Source organism: Sus scrofa, chromosome 9 (genome assembly GCF_054392235.1).
Source record: "Sus scrofa isolate SSC_HxYL_T2T_F1_AM1 chromosome 9, Sscrofa_HxYL_maternal_Yorkshire_Landrace_v2.0, whole genome shotgun sequence".
Lineage (NCBI taxonomy): Eukaryota > Metazoa > Chordata > Mammalia > Artiodactyla > Suidae > Sus > Sus scrofa.
Window position 1 is genome coordinate 61,059,171 of NC_139391.1, and position 21,727 is coordinate 61,080,897.

The 21,727-nt window shown below is 51.2% G+C and overlaps 2 protein-coding genes across 4 annotated transcripts; one reads left to right on the plus strand and one right to left on the minus strand.

Moving 5' to 3' along the window:
• The first annotated feature begins 436 nt into the window (after positions 1-436).
• Positions 437-16,785, plus strand: VPS26B (VPS26 retromer complex component B). 2 transcript variants are annotated; one of them, NM_001137634.1, is given in 6 exon segments: positions 437-675; positions 7,965-8,121; positions 9,996-10,160; positions 12,271-12,446; positions 14,187-14,329; positions 14,685-16,785. In NM_001137634.1, coding segments are annotated over 6 exon segments (1,011 nt in total). In that variant the 5' UTR covers positions 437-452; the 3' UTR covers positions 14,832-16,785.
• Positions 16,786-17,202: 417 nt separating this feature from the next.
• THYN1 (thymocyte nuclear protein 1) lies at positions 17,203-21,648 on the minus strand. Of its 2 annotated transcripts, none has more exons than XM_021063175.2 (7): positions 21,383-21,648; positions 19,776-19,960; positions 19,100-19,168; positions 18,672-18,764; positions 18,048-18,143; positions 17,672-17,822; positions 17,203-17,404 (listed from the first exon to the last, which is right to left on the minus strand). In XM_021063175.2, the coding sequence occupies exons 1-7, from the start codon at positions 21,423-21,425 to the stop codon at positions 17,358-17,360; spliced, it is 684 nt and encodes a 227-aa protein (XP_020918834.2). In that variant the 5' UTR covers positions 21,426-21,648; the 3' UTR covers positions 17,203-17,357. The 2 variants fall into 2 exon arrangements, with proteins under 2 accessions (XP_020918834.2, XP_020918833.2); XM_021063174.2 differs by having other exon boundaries at positions 21,308-21,648.
• Positions 21,649-21,727: the final 79 nt, after the last annotated feature.

The window sequence follows — 21,727 nt, forward strand, 5'->3', positions numbered from 1 at the left end:
GAGTATGGGTCGCGGCCTACCGTTTACCTAACTAAATAAAAGAAAAGCAGAAAAAATCATTCAGAAAGGACCTCTTTACTTTTGAATTTTACGGGACGTCTGGCCGGAGCTCTGGAAGGAAGCCGGGGTCGCCATGTCAACTACGGGAAAGCCGGGAGAGGGGGTGCGCATGCGCAGTGCGCGCTCCGCTGGAGGCGCGCCGGCCTGACCGGGGAGGCGGAGGCGTGCGCATGCGCGCGGTGAGTCCGGCGCCTCCCGCTGAGCGGCTGTAGCAGCGGGCGCTGCTCCTGGGCCCGACTGCTGGCTGGCTGGTCGGCCCCTCTCGCACCGGCGGGCGGGTGCCTCGCGCCCGCTTTGCGCTGTCCCCGGAACCGCGCCGGCCCGGCAAGTGCGGGCGTCGGCGCCAAGTCCAGCCCTTCGGCCTTCCCAGGCCCGGCCGGCCCGGCGGGGACATGAGCTTCTTCGGTTTCGGGCAGAGCGTGGAGGTGGACATCCTGCTGAACGATGCGGACAGCAGGAAGCGGGCCGAGCACAAGACGGAGGATGGGAAGAAGGACAAGTACTTCCTCTTCTACGATGGGGAGACGGTGTCCGGGAAGGTGAGCCTGGCGCTCAAAAACCCCAACAAGCGGCTGGAGCACCAGGGTATCAAGGTCGAGTTCATTGGGCAGATCGGTGAGTGCGGGGTCCGCCCCGCCCCGAGTCCTTCTCCCCCAGACCTGCCCCTCAACCCAGATCCCACCCCGACCCTGACCCTGAGCCCTGACCCTCGACCCCCTAACCCCTCCTTTGACCCCCCCACTCGACCCCCGTGCCCCACTCCTCTATAAACCCTGGCCTCTGACGCGATCCCCCGCTTCTTAACCCTTCCCCTTAACCCCTGCCCCCATTACTTCAACTCCCTATTTCTCCAATCCCCCGCCCTCCCGCGATCCTGGTTGCCCACCAGAGAGGTCTCAGCCGCTGTTCCTACTGGGCCTTCAGTGCTGCTGGGCCCGCCCGCAGGTCGTGGCCACTTCACCGAGTCCTGAGGCCGACCACCCTTTTCTAGTACCTGTGTCCCACACTGAGCTCCTCGTTGGCCTTCTGTCCACCCATCCCGTTTTCCTAAGACCTCTTGATTAGAACAGTCTTCAGCAGACTCCTCTTCTTAAACACAAAGAAATGATGCTCTTAAGACCTAAATTAAGGGGTCAGAATTTTTCAAGGCTCTGTCTTCGAACATAATTATTAGCAATTACAACTAGACAATAAAAGGCAGTAGGAATACCTAGTATTCTGGGCCAAATCGACCCACACCTTTGGGCCTCAGCTTTCTCACCTGTAAGGCAAGGATACTACAGAATCACGTGTCTAGGGACCAGGCTTTGTGCACAGTGTGGAATGTTTGTGTCCTGTACTTAAGGGGCTCTACCAGGTGACCTGAGAGCATTGGAGCGAAGCTGTGAGTAACTTCCCCAAGGTTGTGGTTGTGTGGTTTTTCTCCTTCGTTGCTTTCCTGACTCTGCATGAAGTGGGTGGCACTTCGGTGAGATTCTGAGGTCTGGCTGGGCTGGTGATATACAGGGTGGTCCCACTACTCTATGAGGGTAACAGTGTTGACATCATTGTGTTCCAGACACCTTCCTTCTTGTTTCACTCAAAATTTACCTTCTTGTAAACCATAGTCTCTTCATTTTGGTTCTTTCTTTTTTCCTTTTTCCCTTTTCTTTCTCTGCTTCCTGGGAAGAGTTCCGCAGCTTGAGAATAAAGTGATTTATGTAATTAACCTTCTTATGATGGATTTCCTTTTCCTCCTGATGAAAATGCATGTGTCCTACCTGTGCGTTTCTTAGAAAAGCCTGCTGTATGATTGAGGGTCAAGCAGAGGGTTACTTAAATTACACAGGCTCCATTTATAACCTTTTTGAGGGTCTTGTGAGGACTGGAGGTCGTCGACATCCATGAAGTGCACAGCTGGCACGCTTCGCAAGTACTCGTGAAAGGGAGTTAGGATGATCACTGTCATTTTCCCTTGCCCTGTTTAGCTGGACCCATCAAGAAGTTTCCAGGGGCTGGCCCTTTAAAACGCCAGCCTGATTACGCTGTCAACTGTCCACAGGAATGTTCACACCGGGCCAGCCCCCCCACCCCCACCTCCATCTCTCTTCCCCATGTTTTTTCCCAGAAGACGTGCTCCCCCAAGTGGAAACCTCTGGAAGGGTCTCCACAGAGTCCTTGCAAGGACAGCTGTGTGGTGATCCAGTGCATGGGTCCTCTGCATATCCCAATTTTCACAGGAGCTCAGACCTTGTTCAGAAAAACTCCTCTCTCATCTCAGTTTTGGGAGTAGGCAGGAAAGGGGTCCCATTTGTCTCCTGGCCCTTCTCACACAATAACTTGCTCTGGCCACCTTATCTCTTCTTTTCACTTCAATGTCTTCTTAAAGTGTTTTTTTTTTTTTTTTTTTTTAATTTTTTTTTTAATTTTTTTTTTAATTTTTTTCTTTTTGACTGCCCTGTGGCATATGGACAGGGATCAGATCTGAACCACAGTTGCAACCTGCACCACAGCTGTGGCAATGCCAGACTGTGCTGGGCCTGGGATCAATCCTGCATCCTGGTGCTACAAAGACACTGCGTGTCCTGTTCCGCCACAGCAAGAACTTCTTCGGTGTCTTAGACTCTGACAACTCCTCTGAGTTCCACACCTGCTTTCCAACTGCCTGCTAGACCCTCCCCGATACCTCGCAGGTCCCTCAAAGACCATCCAAACCAAAAACCCCTTTCTCTTCCTGCTCTAGCCCCAGCCCTGCTGCTTCTCCCATGTTCCCCATTTTGGCATGCCACCTGAGTCCATCCAGCCTCAGAAACCCGGAGTCATCTAGACCCTTCACCCTCCTCCAAGGCAGCAACCTGGCTCAGTGTTGGTCCTCTACAACAGCTCTCTGGGGCATCTGGAATCTGTGCTTCCTCTCTGTTCTCAGCCTTTGATGTTTTTGTGTGTAGCAGCCTTCGAACTGGCTTTCCTGCCTTGTTTTCCCTTTGAGCTCATCTTTTGTAAGTGAGTTTTCTAAAAGCTGCTGCCAGCCCCCTCCTTATAGTTCTTTTGGTTGACTCCCTATTGATTAAGGGGAGAAGTTATTCAGCTCTTTCCTGAGCTGCTTCTACCTTTCTTTCTCCAGCCAAGTCTCTCCCTAACCCTTCAGCCTACCATGTATACTTTCCTCTTTCCTTAAAATATCACATTCTTTCTAGAGTCTTGGCATCTTCACTTTGTGTGTGAGCATCCTTCTGCGAGGAATGGCCTTCCATCCAAGCTCTTACTTTGTTCTTCCAGCCCAGCAGGTATGACATCCATCAGAAAGCCTTCTCTGACCTTCCTAGGCTGACTGGAGTATTTTTTCTGCTGTTCTTCCTGAGGCCTCACTGGTGCCGCTTTGCAAGTGGGATCGGACAAGCTTGCGTCTTTGTGATTTTTTTCTTTTTTTTTTTTGCCAGGGGGAGGGGTGGTTAACTTGCATATCTCCCTCTCTAAATTCTGAGCCCTTGAAAGCCAGAGGCTGCCTCAGTCCTGGTGGCTGACCTCTGGTCCCAGTGGCTGCACAGAATAGCTGCCAGGAAGTGTTTGCTGATTGGATACAGTGGTCGGATCTGAGAATTTATAGAAGCTGCTCTCTGAGTTTATTATTTCATCTAGATAAAGCTAGATAAACTGGAAAGAAGGGAGAGTGCAGATTTGCTTTGGGGGTTTCTGTTGAGAGGCGGGGCATTGGTGGGCTGTTGGGGCCCCTGCTCTAAGCCACTGTGATCAGAGACAGCTCTTGCGGCACCTCCACAGAGGGGAGCATTGGGCCTGTATGTCCTCCGCTTGCTCTTATGTTTTCCTTTCATCGCTCTTTCTTATGCCCTGTTGAGGGTGATTTCTCCCTGAATATAAGAAATAAGAGTTGTCAGGCCTGTGGCTCCTTCAGTTCTGCACCAACTGCTCAGATGTTGCCATTGGAATGTTGCCCCTGATTTATTCACATGTGTTCTTTTTCTGCTATCCTCCTCAAGTTTTTGAGCTGTGTTGGAATTCTTCCTGCATCTACCGTATGCTTCCCAAGGACCTGTTCTGTGTTCCAACAACATCAGTGAATGTGTTGTGAGGACATCCCCTGTGTCTCTCTGTGGCCCATGTTTCTAGAAGAACACAGTATGGCATATAAGGGGTATTGGGGGAAGTTCTGTAATTGTTTGAAGACAGAGAGATTGTTTTAGCTGGAGTTGTTAGGGGAGCACTTATGGAGAGTAGAAGGCAGAGTTGGGCTACCTCCGACGTTAATGGGTTCAAGAACCCAAAGGTGATTAGAAAGTCACACTTGCAGAGGAGGGTGGATATGTAAACCCCTCACTCCAAAGCCAAAGAATAACTTCTGAAATTTTTTTTTTTTAAGTTTTAAAAAATAATGCCACTAGGTGTATCTAAATCCATCAACCCCAGTCAAGACTATGCCTGAAGACTCCAGAGGCTTTTCTGTATTTTAATTCATTAAGCCACCAATGCTAAGTGAGAGGCACTCTGTGATTAGATGCATTGATTCTCACTGAATAATAAGTTGCTGCAGGGCTTGGAGCAGAGCAGCGGCCAGCTGGGTGTGGGCAGCCCAGAGACGTTACTGCTCCTGCAGATCTACCAGGCCCAGGAGGTCCGAGTGGACCTGCAGTGCTCCTGTGGCAAGCAGGAGTCTTGGCCAGGTTGCTGGTCAGCAAACTGCAGCTGGAAAAATTGGGATGAAGAGCAGGCTCTTTGAAAGAGGCTTTTTGCTCTGGTTGGCTTAGGTTTCTTCCAAGACCAGTGTGAAGCCTGGCCCAGCAGTGGGTCTTAGGGCGTCTTTCTCGGGATGATCCCATGATGCAAAGCTGGCTCAGTTTCCTTCCAAAGTAGCAAATTCACTCCATAACTGTTGGTGGTAAGTTGCACTGTGAAAACATTCTGACTCCAGAAGTCATTTCCTCTTGTTGACCTGAGACAGGGAAGTAACCTTAACAAAGAACCTGCCAGTTCCTCCTTCTTGCTTACAACACTGGTCCCTGAGGGCTTTGGAGGTTGGGGAGAACTAGGGAGAACTTGTGGCAACATCTTTAGAGTAGAAAAAGGCAGTTTACCATCTCTTTAGGGCTTAAACCTGCTGCTAGAACAGGCTTGGATTTTAGGTTTTAATTTATGCAAGAGGAAACCAAACTTTCTGGCAAATAGTAAAGTACGGCTGCTGTTTCTGCCCCTTTGCCCCACAATGTTTGCAAAAGCAGTGCAAATGGCTTTTAAATTATCAATTAAAAAGCCTTGTCAGGCCCCACTCAAATAGCACACTGGCAACTCTTCCGTGACGTCACACGTGGGAGAACGTGCTGCCAGGCTGGAAGGCCTTCTCCTGCCAGGGCTCCCCTGCTGGTGAGAACAGGCAGCTCAGTGTTCTGTGAAGGCTCTGAATCCTTCTCTGCTTTGTTTCTCAGGTTGTCTTTGGGTGGCCCATCATTCTCTTTCCATCTTTCTCTTGACTCTGGGATTTCCCACTTAAAGTTCACAGACACTGGGGCTTTGCTCTGCCTGTTTCTGTCACCTGAGATGAGGGCCAGAATCCAGTGCTTGGGAACTGAGGCACCAGGTTCCCCAGTTAAGGAGTCAATTCCCATCAACAGAGGCCCCTGTAACAGTGGATCAGCAAGAAAAGTGGAGGGCCCTTGTCACGGGCGGGCCAGTGGCTCTATTCTGTCTGGTCACTGCTCTTCCTTACCTTGATGGGGGTCCAGTTGTGGAGTTTCAAAAACAAATGATGGTTGTTCACTTTTACCCACCCTGAACCGCAGTCCCTCTTTTGGCAGGTTTATGGATTATTATCACTCATGCTCTAAAGGGCTGCCTGTGGCTGATTCCACTTGCCACTTGGAAGAGAAGGTGGATAGTTTGTAATATAAGGTGGGTCCAAGTGTAGCTACCTAGGAAATCAGCAACAAACTGTGAAAGCAGAAAACAACAGGGATTCATACAAAAGTGGCAGCCCTAGCTCAGGATTAGCCACGCTATTGCTCTCTTCGTGAGTTGGATAGGTCTTAGGACAGAGCCCACTCTGTTCAATGATGCCTCACTGTCTGGGAGAGAACAGGGTCCGTGGACTGGGCATCAGGGCCAGCTGCCAGGGCAGCAAGACTGAAGGCACCCCTGAAACCATTTTCTCCCTCCAGTCATCCCCCACAGGGTTGGATATGGCATTGGCTCTGGGGAGCCAAGAGATCGGGTTTCTCGGGCCCAAGAAGACTCTGATCCTGGGAGGGCTTGGACCTTTGCTGTCTGGGGTCTGTCCTATAGCCCCTGACGCTCAGCTCTCCCCAAGAGAGATGACCTGCTGTGCTCTAGAGATGTGGGCCAGACCTAGCGGGCAGTTGTCCCAAACACTCCTCCCTGTGGACCTGTCTCTGTCCCCAAGCAGCCAACAGCAGAAGCGGGAGAGCACACTGCCTGCTATGTCTTTCCTGCTGGCCTGTCCTGCTGCAGGGCTAGAGTCCAGAAATGCCTGAGGGTGATGCCTTGACTGACATGGCCACATAGAGTCACAGCTGGGAATTAGGCACTAGGAAGCTGACAACATGGGCCTTATCTCTAAAGACATGTCTGGAGCAAGAGTTAATACTTAAGTAGCAGAGTATAAACAGGCATAAAATAATCTAGAACAAGTGGGTGGTGTGACTCCTAATAAAGAAATAGCAGAACTGTTTCCAGAGGAGGATGGATGTAGAGGGGTGCTTCTCAGACTGTGGTTCCTGGACGAACAGGAGGCATCTCCAGAAGTTTGTTAGAAATGTCATTCTCAGGCCCCACCCCAGACCCCCGGAATCCAAAACTGCTGGGGTGGGGCCCAGCAGTCTGTGCTTTAGCACAGCCTCCTGGTGATTCTGACGCGCAGTTTGAGGACCCCTGCCTTAGATGCGGGATAACATGGGATAACATTACAGCCATTCGTCAGCTCGGTCATGTGGAATCCTCTCTGAGGGGTAGAAAAAAACCACTAGCAGCTAGTACTTTTGGGGTATTTGCCACCTGTTAGGTACTAGTCTGAGTCCTTTGTCTGCTTTCCTTCCTCCTATGCTCACAAAACCTTCTGAGTGGTTGTTAACCTCCAATAGCCCAGATCCTAGAATTAGACGCAGTGCAGTGGGAAATCTCATCCTAGCTCTGCAGCCAACCTGTGACTCTAGGCCTGTCACTGACCACGCTGTGCCTCAGTTTCCTCACCTGTTCAGTGGGTGATAGGGCCATCCTAGCTATTGCACAGGTTGTCAAGAGGACAGTAAGACTACACAACTATGAATATGCTTTCCAAAGCTAGAAATGTTTTTTTTTTCTTTGTTTGTTTTTGTCTTTTTGCCATTTCTTGGGCCGCTTCCGTGGCATATGGAGGTTCCCAGGCTAGGGATTGAATCGGAACTGTAGCCGCTGGCCTACACCAGAGCCACAGCATCTCAGGATCCGAACCACTTCTGCAGCCTACACCACAGCTCATGGCAGTGCCGGATCCTTAACCCACTGAACAAGACCAGGGATCGAGCCCGCAACCTCATGGTTCCTAGTCGGATTCGTTAACCACTGAGCCACGACGGGAACTCCCAGAAATGTTTTTAGATGTGTTGAGAGAGATGTGGTATTTCAGTAGTGGGCCCCCTGGTATATCCCCCACGGGTGCTGCCTGGTGTCCTGGAGCGTGTTGGCTTCTGACTGTGTCACAGGGTCTCTAGGTCAAGCGCAGTGTTTTGGTGGGGGAGGGAGGGAGCCCAGTGGCCTGGGTGCTGGTGGGGACAGGAAGAGAGGGAGTCATGAACCAGACTAGAGGCTTTGTCTAGGGGGAGGTCCTGCACAAGAGGGGTTCCTGCAGCTGGGATCCCCCTTGCCAGGCCCCCCATAGCTTGGGGTCAGGTCGAGGAGGCCGGCATTCACTCTCCCCACAGAACTCTACTATGACCGTGGGAACCACCATGAGTTTGTGTCCCTGGTGAAGGACTTGGCCCGGCCTGGAGAGATCACCCAGTCGCAGGCCTTCGACTTTGAGTTCACCCATGTGGAGAAGCCATATGAGTCCTACACCGGGCAGAATGTGAAGCTGCGGTAAGTGGTACCAAAGCTGCCCTACGTGGACGTGAACCTACTGAGGCTCTATGTGGAAGCCTCGAAGGAGTGCTGAGGTGCTGTGGTCCTGCTGTGTTGCTTGAGAAGTGGGTCATAGATTCAGACTAATTCTAGACCTGTCCTCTCAGTCTTTTGGGATGATGAGAGAATAAAATGTAACACAGTGTGACAGGTTTTAAAAAACTAACACACATCTTTCTAGCACATGGGATTGTTTTTCTTTTCTTTTTTTTCTTTTTTTTTTTTTTGGTCTTTTTAGGGCTGCACTTGCACCATATGGAAGTTACCAGGCTAGGGGTCGAATCGGAGCTATAGCTGCTGGCCTACACCAGAGCCACAGCAACATGGGATCTGAGCTGAATCTGCAACCTACACCACAATTCACAGTAACTCCAGGTCCTTAACCCACTGACTGAAGCCAGGGATAGAACCTGCATCCTCATGGATACTAGTCTCAGGTTTGTTAATTCTGAGTCATGACAGGAACTCCAGAATTGTTTTTCTTGTTCCCATCCTGGAAACTCTGAAGGTAGGGACTGATTCCAGGGCCTCTGGACACCTAGCTCCAGGTCTCAGCCCTGTCCTGTGAGGTCAGCAGATCAGCTCATACTTATCACCAGAGGCCAGTGTGTGGGACCGTGGGAGGTGAGGCAGTCTGAAGAGGGACTGCAGCTCTTCTTTTTCAGCCTTTGCAGAGAGGTCTAAATGCTGACATTGCCCCCACTTCGACAGCAGCATGAAGCAGAGCAGGCCGAGGGTTGCAGATCTTGATGTGAGGCCTTCGCCTTTTCAACCTGTTATGAAGCCCTGCCTCCATGGGGAGGGGGCTGGGCACCTGAGCAGTTGGGTGATGCTGGAGCCACAGCTGCTACGAGGGAGGGTCCCGCATGAAGGAGAGGGCAGCTGAGGAGCAGTCCCTGCAGCACAAAGGAGGGCAGCACTCGCCATCCAACCATAGTGGGCTTGTCCAGACTGCTAGAGGGCCGCCTCTTTCCTTGCTGGGTGTCAGCACAGAATTAGGTTCAGGGGACGGAGTGCTGGGGAGACTGAAGCACTGGCCAGCAGTCAGGAATGGCTCCCCCCCAGCAGGGCTATGTCTCTATGACCCTGGGCTCAGCCAGAGACCATCGTTGTCTGGCCCAGGGCTCTCTCATTCTCATCTCTGCCACTTTACTTCTCAGGCTCTCATGTCCTGAATGCCCTCCTACTCCCACAGCACTGGATCCCACGTCTGATGAGCACTTCCACATGTCCTCATTTTTCTGTTGATTTGCCAGTCTGCTCTAGGGTGCTGTGAGTATCCCGTGAGCCTCCATCTTAGCCACCCTATGTCTGGCAAGAAACACTTGCAGGATGAACCACTGACCTACTTTCTCTGTGACCTGTTCCTCTTTTTTAATTGGAAGGACTTGAAAAATGCTGTTAACCAAATATTGTCCAATAAATGGCAGGCAAACATGAAAGTATAAGACCCCTGTGCACAAAGAGCCAGGAGTTAGTTGAAGAAATAAAAGCTGTATCCAGTGTGCGGCAGGTGGTGGTAAGTGCCACCGAGGACGCAAGAGTAGCTTGCTGTTGGGATGCAGAGAGCAGCTCACCTCCAGCTCAGAGCGCAGGCTCAAGGAGGGTTTGGGGAAGGCTCTGTGATCTCTCTGGAGTCGTAATTGCAGGATTTGGTGGCTAAGTGTGTTTTTCTGGGAGGAGGGTGCACAGAGCTGAACTCTCAAAGGAATGCAGAAGCCCAGAGACTGATGGCTGTAAGGGGCACTCTCAAGTCAGTGCACTGGGTGAGGAAACCAAGGTGGTGTCCAGAGGCTGGGCATATCCTCTCACCACACATACATCTCCTCTAGGTATTTCCTTCGTGCCACCATCAGCCGCCGCCTCAACGATGTTGTCAAGGAGATGGACATCGTGGTCCACACGCTGAGCACGTACCCAGAGCTGAACTCGTCCATCAAGATGGAGGTCGGGATTGAGGACTGTCTGCACATTGAGTTTGAGTACAACAAATCCAAGTGAGTGTCTGGGCCCTGCCTTGCTGCTCCACGCTGACCCACGGAGTAACCCAGTGAATGTGTGCACAGGCTGGCCAAAGTAACACGGACCAGGAAGGAGAGCTGCTTTTTGCTTCAGCTGAAGTGTATTAAGAGGGCAGACTTAAGTTAGACAGCCCACGATGTCTTTCAAAGTCAAGCAAAACTAACTGTAAAGTATTTGTCCTGGATTCTAGGTACTTAATTCCTTCTACTGATGAGAATAATCTCAGAATTCCATCCTTTATCATCTGTGTCCTGTTCACAAGTGTCTTTAGAAATCAAAGTGAGGAGACCAAACTCCTGCTTAGTTCACTGCCTCCTCCAACTAAAATGAGTTGTAATAAAGAAGATCCGATGCCTTTTTACAAAGGTCTTTAAGTGATTTTATTTTAACTGGCCATCTGTGTTTTAAACTGTGCTTACTGTTAGAATGTCAGAATACTTAATTACTTGTAAATCACAGAACTCACTGACAGTTCCAAAATCTACTACAAGTGTCTTTCTTTTCAATATAATACATTACTGAAAATGTTTAAAAATCAAATATGCAAAAGCAAACATAAACTTAAACATAAACTTAAACTTAAACTCTGTTAGAGTTTAAGTGTATTCAGTTAACAGAGAGCTAAAACAAATCACAGAGCTCTAAGGAGGGTTCTCCCTGTGGGGAGGCTCTCACGTCAGGCCGGCCAGCACCCAGAGGCTCAGTGGAATGGCTCTCCTGGGAAGGGCTGGGAACAGTCCCAGAACAGGGCTGCAGGAAAGCTATGTGCCTCTCTTGCCTCTGGCCTGGAGCCTAGTGTGAGGGCCCTGCTTGGCCGAGGCCACCTGTGAGACAGGTGGGCGAACTGGGAGCAGTCTTGGGGTCGCTGGGCCTTCCCAGGGTGGAGTCCCCAGAGTACCTGCCCACCAGCACCGCAGTTGCCTGGTGGGGGGTGCCACCTCATAGGAGCTCAAGCAGCCTCTAGCGCTCAATGTGTTCAAGACCAATCTGAGCGTGTAACAGGCACATCAGAGACTGGACAGGCTGGACTTGGCACTGCCCTAGAGGAGCAGGTACACTGTAGGTACCCAGGCCATACAAGCTTAGGACAGCATCCTGTCTTGCCACTAAGTACTTGGGCTCAGGTTAGCAGGTACTGACCTGGGGTTTCTCATCCAAGAGATGAGGGGTTTGAGGCAGGTTAGTGGAAAGATGCAGTGAAGGAGGAGCAGGGCCTGGGCTTGGGGCCCCCCCAGAGCAGCTCCTTTGTGTTTCTTAAGCATAAGATTTCATTTAGATTAAAGGGGCATTTGATTTATAAACATTCAAACACCCTGAAAGTCAGTGCTTTAAGCGTTCCTTCTAAGATGCCATGAGTGACCCAAGTTGTGCTTTTCTAGGTGTCCATGTTTTCCCTGGTGTGCTGGAGGCACAAAGGTGGCAGGAAGTGGTGGGAGAACACAGGCCAGGAAATTGGGAACCCAGGTTCCCACCCTGCATCTGCCCCCCCGCCCCAGATCCTGCTTATGTCGTCTGTCTCGTCCAACTCTCTTTCCTCCCCTGTGCTACAGGAGGCTGAGTTCACCCCTGCCCCAAGCTTCAGGGTGAAGGTTTGCTCTCCACCAGCCACACTGGGTACTGAACAGCTCTACTGCTGACTGGCCCCAAGGGAGATGCCAGAAGGCTCAGCAGATGTGACACCCATGACCCCCTCAGCAAGGGGCAGAGCTGGGAATAAATGGACAGAGCACCTTCTGCAGCTCCACCATCTGAGACCCAGCTCCTGGAAGGCGCGAGAGTGGGACCTGTCCCTGCACTTGTGGGCCAAGCTACTCACACTAGGCTATCTAGAAACACAAATGCGTGTGCGGAAGATTTGGAAAAGTTGAGGCACTGGGGAGATGGTGACAGGACACACAAGGAAAACGTGCTTTTAAGTTGCGTGTAGAACTGTGGGGGGAAGTTAATGCAGGTCAGAGTGCAGTATGTTGGGAACTTGGGCCAGTGTGGCAGGGACACCCCTCACCCACCGTGTGGGGGCTGTGCCCTCTCCTGAAATCAGAGGCCTGTTGTGTGCAGAGGGTCATGTTTGGCTCCTCTTCACAGGTACCACTTGAAAGACGTCATTGTGGGGAAGATCTACTTCCTGCTGGTGAGGATCAAAATCAAGCACATGGAGATCGACATTATCAAGAGGGAGACGACGGGCACGGGCCCCAATGTGTACCATGAGAACGACACCATTGCCAAGTACGAGATCATGGATGGCGCACCTGTCAGAGGTGAGCCCCTACCCCGAGGCCAGCCTAAAATGTTGGAGGGGCTTTGGAGATTATTATCCTGTCCCCATCAGATGGCCTCTTAGCCTGTCGTTCCCTTATCTCCATGCACTGTGGGTCCCAAGAAGGAGGAAAGGGGGGCTGGGTATGTGGAATCCAAGCCCTTCCAACCTTTGACCAACAAGAAACCCATCTGGTCCTTGTGGATAGACAAGCTTGTACTGCAGATTGAATCTCAGGAGTTATTTATGCCTGTTAAAAAACAAAAACAATAAGGCTCGAAAAGTGGCAGTTTAGTAGATACGGTTTCAACATTCTATTACTTTTTTCCTATTGGCATTTTTTTCTTTGCTGCTAAGGGGCAAGAGATTAAAGCAGAATGGTCATTTTTGTTACTTAGTTCCATCTCAGGTAAAATGATTCATTCTTGGAGTTCACTGAGTATAGACCCTCTTGCCGACAGAAGGCTCTGGGGACCGACTGGAGCTGGCATGACCTCTGGGATAAGTGGAGCTGAGAGTTGGGTTCCATGGGAATGGATGTGATCATGGGGAGTAGTGATTGTGTTCATTCTCCTGTGGCTCTGCAGCAGCTGCAGCTGAAGGGTTTTCATCTAGAAGGGCTTGGTGTTGCCGGGGAGTCATTCAGTTTATTCCCAGTCTGCTCCACATGGAGCCAGGTCCTCTGGGCAGGGCTGAGCCATCTTGACTGCTCATTCCATTGATTCCCCAGCTATGCAGGTGGGGCCAGGGTCTTCCCCCCTGTATCACTAACCAAGCAGAGCAGCACAGAAGAGCTCGCAGCGAGAAAGGGTTCTTGTTTGGCTTTAGGCTGCACTGTAGGTTTGGACTTTCTCAGAATTACTGCCCTAATTGTGATTGGCTTATATTAGGAGAGGCACAGTGTTAGAGTTGGAAGGGATCTAAAATGTTATGTAGTCTGATTTCACAATTTTCCGGCAGTTCACAGAAAGCACCAGACTTAAAGAGTCATACATCCGGTTGGTGGAGAACTGGGGCCAGAGCGAGGCTTTTCTGTTTTCTGGACTACCACACCTTGCCACCCCATCTTAGAAGGGAGGCATATTTTCATGGGGGAGGGTGGCTGTGATAAATAGGATGGAAGGTGTTGTGATGAGTTAACCAGGCTCTTTTTAAAACCCAACAGCTAGGAGTTCCCGTCATGGCTCAGTGGTTAATGAATCTGACTAGCATCCATGAGGATGCAGGTTCGATCCCTGGTCTTGATCAGTGGGTTAAGGATCTGGCATTGCCATGAGCTGTGGTGTAGGTCACAGGTGAGGCTCGGATCCTACATTGCTGTGGCTGTAGCCTAGGCCAGCAGCTGCAGCTCTGATTTGACCCCTAGCCTGGGAACCTCCGTATGCTGCAGGTGTGGCCCTAAAAAGCAAAAAACAAAACCATAAACCCAACAGCTAGCACATGAAATGAGTTAGAGATGCATAACTAAGGACTCCTGTGCTGTTCTTCCCGCTACTGCCTACCAGTCTGTTTTGTCTCAGCTGAGAGACATTCACAAGATGTGGCAGCATGGGAGCAGAATGGCCTAATCACGTTTCTGTTTCAGCCAATCAGTGGGCAGCAGCAGGCCACTTTTCCAGAAGCAAAAGCATTGGCCTGGGTGTCCCTGCCACACTTGGTGGTGGTGGGGATCCCCAACCCTGGGGTGTACGGTGGAGGTGTTGCTCTGCCCCTCACTCTGATTCCTGCCTGGCCCTTGCAGGGGAGTCCATCCCTATCCGGCTCTTCCTGGCCGGCTATGAGCTCACCCCCACCATGCGGGACATCAACAAGAAGTTCTCCGTGCGATATTACCTCAACCTGGTGCTGATCGATGAGGAGGAACGGCGCTACTTCAAACAGCAGGTGAGTGTGCCCTCCCCCATTCCTGCAAAGACCAGGCTCCAGGTTCTGTTTCCCACAGGATAAGCAGACAGAATGGGGTGGGGGTTGCTGGTTAGTCCCTGTGCCACTTGGTTTACCCAGAGCCCCAAAGCAAGGATGAAGGTTCCCTTTCTGTGGCACAACCCCTGCAGCCACTCTGCCCTTCCAGCCACACTGTAAGCAGGAGCCCTGGGGCCCGAAGGTCTGGGCAGCTGCTGTCTTTGCTGAGAGATAAGCAGAGGGGCGTTTGCCTCTGATTCCCCTGTAGAAGATGGAACCTCAGGGACCCTCCCTGATTCTCCCTCATGGAGCTGTGTTGCCCCTTCCCGTCCTGCAGGAGGTGGTGCTGTGGCGGAAGGGTGACATCGTTCGGAAGAGCATGTCCCACCAGGCGGCTATCGCCTCGCAGCGCTTTGAGGGCACAACCTCTCTGGGAGAGGCGCGGACCCCGGGCCAGCTGTCTGATGGCAACAGCAGACAGTAGGCCCAGGGCCAGGGAGCTGCTGGGCTTCCATCTCGGCTCCAGGCCACCAGACGCCAGCGGCCGGGGCGTGGGAGGCTCAGCTTACCCACTACTTGCAACCAGAAAACAAATCATGTTTTGATGTAAATCCTTTTTTCTGAAGAACCCAAGGGGTGTGGGTGGGGAAGCAATGTCTCTGGGACCCTGTGGCTGTTGTGAGCACAGGGGGGAGGCAGCGACCCAGGAGAGCCCTCTGCCCAGGCCTGCCGTGTGGGGCTGCCTGCAACTGCAGGGTGCAGAGAGCGGGCCCCTGGGCACCGCTCCCTGTGCCTCCTGGTTCAGGACATAAACAGGTCCCTGGGACGTGCAGCTGCCAGCAGGGCCCTGGGTGGTCACGTCCTACAGTCCCCTCTACTGTCCCTGAGCTAGTAGCAGAGGGGGTCGGGCCTGCCACCCGCCAAATTGGCAGCGGGGGCTCAAGACCAGGAAGCTACCTCCTGGGGAGTCTCGGATGTGGTGCTTTGAAGCTTCCACAAGCCACCCCCTTTCTGGCCTTTCCCTCACCTTTGGGACCAGCTCCCACCCTTCTCCACCTCCTATGGACTCTTGTCAATAAGGAGGCTGTGGAAAGGCCCTTAGCTGATCGTCTCTGGGCTCAGAGACACTGGGGGTCTGTGTCACGTGTAGATGGCATCAGGGTGGGACATGGGAGCCAGAGCCAGGTGCTGGGTGGGGAAGCAAAGTAGCAGTGCATGACGTGGCCAGCCCTGTGGGCGGGAGGTTTCAGGGCCCCAACAAGCCTGCTCTGGGTGCGTCTTCCTGGAGAAGAGGTCCAGGGAGGGCCCGCTCTCTGCCTTTCCCTGAGTGGACCCTCTTCACTCCTTGTTCTCCATCTCATTCCGGAAACTGAGGCCTGGTCTCAGACACCTGGAGGCTTTGCTCTTACCACACTCCCCACCTGCAGCTGCGGGGAGAGAGGAAGCCTCCGCAGACCTGGCAGCTTCAGAGTAACTGCCTGCTGGGGCACTGTCCTCCCCACCAGCTGACTGACCAGAGGCTAGGCCGCCACTGTTTCACTTATGTGGAGGCTCTCGTCACACAAGAGGGGTCTCCCACAGTCACCCTGTGCTCAGGCCTGTTCTGTTAAGGGTGTGGACATCCTTCCTGCCTCCTGTTGACCTCTCTTCCCATTGAGAAAGACCAAGCAGAGCCCCCTGGCCAGCGAGTACCATGGTTGAGTCTGAGTTCTGCCGTGGGGAAGCGGAGGAGCTGGCTTCTGCTCATCGTTCAATTAGTGTGGAAAACACGGGCCCCTCTTTTCCTCAGAATCTGCAGCAGGGGGCCTCTGACTGGGCAGGGTTCATGAGACTGGAAGGAAGGATAGTTGGTATGACCCTTGAGGTTGCCTGGAGGCAGCAGAGCCAAGAAGGGAAGGTGTTTTCCCCCAGGCCAAACCCCAAGTTCAGGTGCAGGACATCCCTATGGGAACAGGACAACCTGTGCAGCTGCCCCTGGATAAGCAGCAGGGCTGGGATGAGTGTGGGAGAGGCAGCTTCTGTGTTCCTTGCGGTGTGAGATTAGGCTCTGGCACCCTCCCACAGTAGCTGGTAGCTGAACTAGAAAGTGCCCGTTGATTCCTCTGCCTCCCAGCTGACAATACAGATTCACTTCTCAACTTTCCCAAAACCTTAAACCTGTCGTCTGAGGGAACTAGAGAGAATCTGGTCCTCTCAGGAGCCACGTACAGGAGCCAGGCCTTCTGCTCTTACCCTGCCCCGATCCTCTGCTTCTCTGCACCCGTCCCTGGGAGGGCATAGGTCCTGAACCAAGCTGTGCAGCCTGGACTTACAGCTGCGCCGTTTACAAGTTTCTCAACGTGTCGTCTTGTCAGTGGCTGTGTTTAAACAAAAATCTCTGTCTCCACCGTCTCTCTGATTAAAGCCAGCCCCTGGGCTCCAAGGCATCATGCCCATGATCCACCAGGCTCTGTGGTCTCTTTTTACCCTGCCCTGCTGACACATGGGGAGACACCCCACCTTGACTCACAATACCTGCCCCCTCATGTCTGTGGCCCCTGGCAAACAATAAAACCTGTTTTATTAACACCTTTTTTAGACAAGCAGGTGACTGAGAAAGGAATTCCAGTTTTTTTCCTATCTGGCAACTTGTCCTTAAACTGCTGGTTTAAACCCCTGTGGGGCCAGGTACTTCAGGGGCAGGCTGGAGCAGAAAGACATCTGTTTCTGTGGGTGTTGCCAGACTAAGCGTTGCACCTGGTACCTGCTGCTGTGAAGGACAATGGCAGGGCACCCCGCACCTCACCAAAGGGACTGAAAAATAGGCAGGGGGGCATCTACTACCCCAAGGTTGATTTAAAAGAAACACTTCTGACTTTGATATATTCATGTTTTATTCAAAGTACTCAAACCCCACCTCGGCATACAACCCCGGGTGAACATAACAAGCACGCTCCCCACGCCTGCTTGTCTTGTGGCAGCTGGACATCTCTAGAGCAGCGTCTTGCCTATTCTAGCAGCAGCATCTCAGTTAACTTGGTTCCTTTTCCTCCAGGCTCAAAATAAAGTCAAACTCCTCTGCAGAAGAGGGCAAGAAGGGGAAGGACAGGTCTGCATCTTCTGAACAGGGCAGCCATGACAGGCACTTCCCAAGGTGAGAGGCAGGTGGGCATTCATATCTGGCCACATGCCTGCCGAGCACAGCTGTCCTAGACAACTCAGGCAGAGCTCCTTCCTGAGCTCTTGGGAGTTACAGACAAGAACTGTGCCTGGGTTTTATCAGTTAGTACCTGTGAATTCACAGTCATTCTGGCACACGGTTAAAAAGGAAAGGGCTGGTCTTACCTCGGGTCAGGGGTTGGACAGAGAGTCTCTGGCGAGTGAAGAGAACCATGTTTTTTAAGGGACCACCAGTGGCTCTATGAGCTTGGTGATGGGTTTTGAGCTCAGCCAGGGGAATGAAACGCTTCATCATCCGAACAAACTGTACGTCCACCTACATGACAGCACATGGGGTTGGGACAGAAACACATCCAGCTAAGACTGCCTGCCGTTGTAGCTGCTTGCAAGCTGCCAGTTTGTCTTTCTCTCCAAAGGCAGGGTAACCCCATCAAGGTGAGAGCTGGGCTCTGTGTCCCGACCCAAAAACACCCCAGACCTTCTTCCTCCCCCTCTGTCCATTCTTTCCCTCTCATGAGATAGGAGGAACAGCAGTTTTTACCATGGACCATTTCGGGTTGTCTTCTTTGCTGGATGGATCATAATGGGGACTGTTCTTCTCAAACTGTGTGTGGTCTGGGTAAGCCTCCTTCACAATCTGAAATCAAAGCCAAGCCTCCAGTCATTTGCCTGTAGAGTCAGCTCCACAGCCAGTCTTTAGTCCAACTTTCCTTTCTTACCCTGCATATTCTCACCCCAACTGTCTTGCTATAGAGCCAACAAGGGCTCAAATATCTGGAAATAAGACATAGTCTAAGGCAAGCATAGGAAATCAACCTTATCTTGACAAAAATCTTAACAGTATGTTCTAAAGCGAAATAAATATTAAAGGTTATTATTGGTGTCACGATTTCTCCACCTGCAGCTAACTGTATCTTGGTAACACCTGGCCTAAAGAGCTACCATTAGGCCTCTTTTTGGCTGAGACACCAAGGTGAAGAAATGGAGAGAAGTGTGTGCCAGTGGGGCCTGAAATGAAGGCCTGCCTTGTCACATATTCCTGTGATAGCAGGGATAGGGAGGAGGGGTACTTCTTTCTGTTCCCTATCTAAGCTGTTTCCCTGTATCTACATGAGTAAGTCTTCCTGAAAGAGGAGGACTTTAGACCAAAGCCTGTACGACCCACCTTCATAAGCCCTGCGATGCCTGGCTTTCTGCAGTTGCTATGGTAGAAGAAGGCGTCTTCCTCCAGCTTCATGGCTCTGAGGAAGTTCCGGGCCTATTCCAGGGGAGAAGAAGCAAGAACTTATCCTCCCCACCGGCTGGAAAACACTAGCCCCAGAAAGCGAGTCTGCTTTTATTAGATTTCCCTTTGTGCAACTTCCCCCCAACTCAATTCTTGCCTTTTATCCAGACTTGTATCAAGACACTGACTAGAACACAGACCATTTGAAAACTGCATGCAGTCAGAGAAATGAAAGTATCTGTTAAATACTTTCAGGTTTGGGTTCTGGGAAAAACAGCCCTGGCCAAGAGATTCTGCTGCTGAAAAAGTCCTAAGAAGGAAGCAGGCTTTTATCCCCTGAGCCTCGAGGTCCTCTCTTACCCTCTTACCTGGTAGTTGCGGACACCATCCCAGCATGTTGTCTGCTTGGGCTGTGCTTTGAGATCCTCAATGCTGAACTAGGCAGGAGGGCATAAAGTCACTCATTAAACAATCCTGAACCAACTGGCAAGAATGTGTGGAAGCAAACAGCTCCTTCCCCTACACTGAGGGTGCTGCCAGCCAGAATGAGTAGAGGAGTCTCAAAAGGATGAGTTTCCTGGGAAGTACTCCCCAGAGCCATTTACACTGGGCAAACAGAAGTGTTACCTTTCTATCCTTGCTAATTCAGAGAATTAGTTGAATAGGTAATCCAGATGATAAAGTAATATGGTTATTTGTATTTCACTTATTAAAGTATTGTGTATCTCTTCTGTAGTATCTCTAGTTATATTTTCTCCAGTCTACTCTGAAGGTTGATTTACAGTCACTTCCTGTATACCAGTTGTTGGTGGGGAGATACCTAGGAGCACAGCAGGCAGAGTTGCAACAGCAACCACCTGGCTCTCTAGAGAAAAACTCTGCCAACCCCTGACCTAAATAGAGGATTCACAAAAGAGATAGTTAATGGCAATGTATCCTGCTGATTCTGTCATTTATTACCTTTCCCTACCCTTTAAAGACAAGAAGTGGGTGGCAGGACACTGCCATGTCCCCCATGCACTTTGGAGACAGGTGTGACCTTACCTTCACGTCTACACCTTTCTCCAGTCGGCTTTCTGGCTCTGACTTCATCAGCCAGTATCTGTTGAGATTCTTCCCACAGTCTTCAGAGGCTTCTGAAGTCTCCTGGAGGCCGGAGTTCTCCACTTTAGCAGATGCCTCACACTCGTTCTTTGTTTTAGTCCGTTTTCCTTCTGTCCCCTTCTTGTCTGCAACAGGAGAAGCAGAAAGCACAGAACTGTCTTGATTGCTGAGAGAAAAAGTTCTATTGCAAGAAAAGCACATGCTTTGGTATGAGAGCTGGATTCAAATCTCACATCTGACGGTTACTTAACAGTGGCAGCTTAATTGCTGAACTTGTTCCTCATCTATAAAAATGGAACCAGAACACCTACCTTATAGGACATCTGCATTATCCATTCAATAGGATAATGCCTCACATGACATATATTAAGTAGTCATTGGATGTTTTCTTTCCCTCACCCTCTTCTGTTCTCTCTAACAAGGAAACTGAGCACCTACTCCGCAGACTTGCTCTGACCATTAAATAAGGTTAATACGAACAATGAGCTTTAGGCAATGCCTGGTGTTATAATAATTGCTCAATAAATATTAGCTATCATGTCATCTCAGACTTCTTGCTCAGTGTGCTCTGTGGCCCGCCTCCTTTCTACTTTTTGAAGGTGCCAAGAGAAGCTGGATAAAACAGCTCACTTAGGACTTTACAAGCATGGCAGGACTGGGCTGTGTCCTACAGAATTAGAGAATGTGCCTGGAGCAGAGTAGGCATTCAGTAATTAAATTGTTAAATTCTCACTGGATGATAGACCCTATGCAATGTGTTACTGTAACTGTAACTCAGTTAATCTATGCAATCTATGAGATGTTCTAGTCACCTGGAAAATGTGTCCCAGATTACACATCCAATAGAATGTGTAATCTGTAATTATGCAATAGTATGTAATCTGAATGTGTGATGTATAATTACACATCCTGCCACTATGGCCTATCTGAATCCACTTAAAGACCATTCTACCAAGTCTGAACTAAGTCCAAGCTCCTAGGTAAGTCTCCATGAGGCATGTATAATACTGAGCCTTCCTACTTTCCTGGTGGTCCTCTTGGACTTAACCATGCTGTAAGTAACAAAAAGTGTTGTGGTCAAACCGGGACACTTGCCATTTCAAAAGAAGTATAGTCTTATCTCTAATTGCTTTGCTCCTGCTCCCCTTCCACCCAGAATGCCCTTCTTCCCTGTGAATATAAAAATGACACCTCGCTTTCCTACCCATTATTTTTGGCTGGACTCAAAGCCCCTCCCTTCTCAAGGCATCCCCTGATTCCTCCCTGCTTTCGCAGTCCCGGGAATCCTTTCACTCCCTCGTTTGCATTGCCCCTGAAAAGGCGCTGTATAAGCACGTGGCAGCCTGTATCCCAGTGGCTTTCTGTGCTTACCAAACATTTACTGCTCAAATGAAGAGGAAGCAGGAAACGCCCTGGGTAAAGCTCGGTAGGGAGGATGGAGAGTTGGGACGTTAAACAGCAAAACCACCCACCAAGGGCTTTCCCCATACGCAGGGGTGAGTGAGCGGCACGAAGCGACCGCCTTTCCGCAGCAGGGTCCGGCTCACCTGGCCCAGCGGCACCCGCCAGCCTCTTCCGAGCTCGCGCCATGGCGTCCCGAGGGCTCCCGCGCAGGGCGGGGCGTTTCCTACGTCTGCATCGCCACTGCGCAGAGCGCGCCGCTAAGCGCTCCTGGTCCTCACTCTCTTAATCACCGCCCTTTACCCGCGCGAGGCTCTAGCCCTCACACCTGCGACTCCAGCCCACCTCCCCGCTCGCCGCGAGCCGGGACTTCTAGTTTAGTCACTTGATCGCGGAGGCCCCAGGGGTGTCTGGGAGTTGTAGTCCCGGCTTCTCGCTCTGAGGCGTGAGGCCGCACGCAGGGTCAGACTTGCACCTCGGCTCCCACCGTG

Excerpts from the sequence above, each read along its gene's own strand:
- THYN1 (XM_021063174.2), bottom strand. The coding sequence starts at position 21,425 with ATGGCGCGAGCTCGGAAGAGGCTGGCGGGTGCCGCTGGGCCAGGTGAG. Across the intron at positions 19,961-21,307 it reads GCGTATGGGGAAAGCCCTTG|ACAAGAAGGGGACAGAAGGA; the intron begins GTGGGTGGTTTT and ends CTCCTGTTGCAG. Across the intron at positions 18,144-18,671 it reads GCATCGCAGGGCTTATGAAG|ATTGTGAAGGAGGCTTACCC; the intron begins GTGGGTCGTACA and ends CTTTGATTTCAG.
- VPS26B (XM_084974089.1), top strand. The coding sequence starts at position 10,048 with ATGGACATCGTGGTCCACACGCTGAGCACGTACCCAGAGCTGAACTCG. Across the intron at positions 10,161-12,270 it reads TTTGAGTACAACAAATCCAA|GTACCACTTGAAAGACGTCA; the intron begins GTGAGTGTCTGG and ends TCCTCTTCACAG. Across the intron at positions 12,447-14,186 it reads GGATGGCGCACCTGTCAGAG|GGGAGTCCATCCCTATCCGG; the intron begins GTGAGCCCCTAC and ends TGGCCCTTGCAG.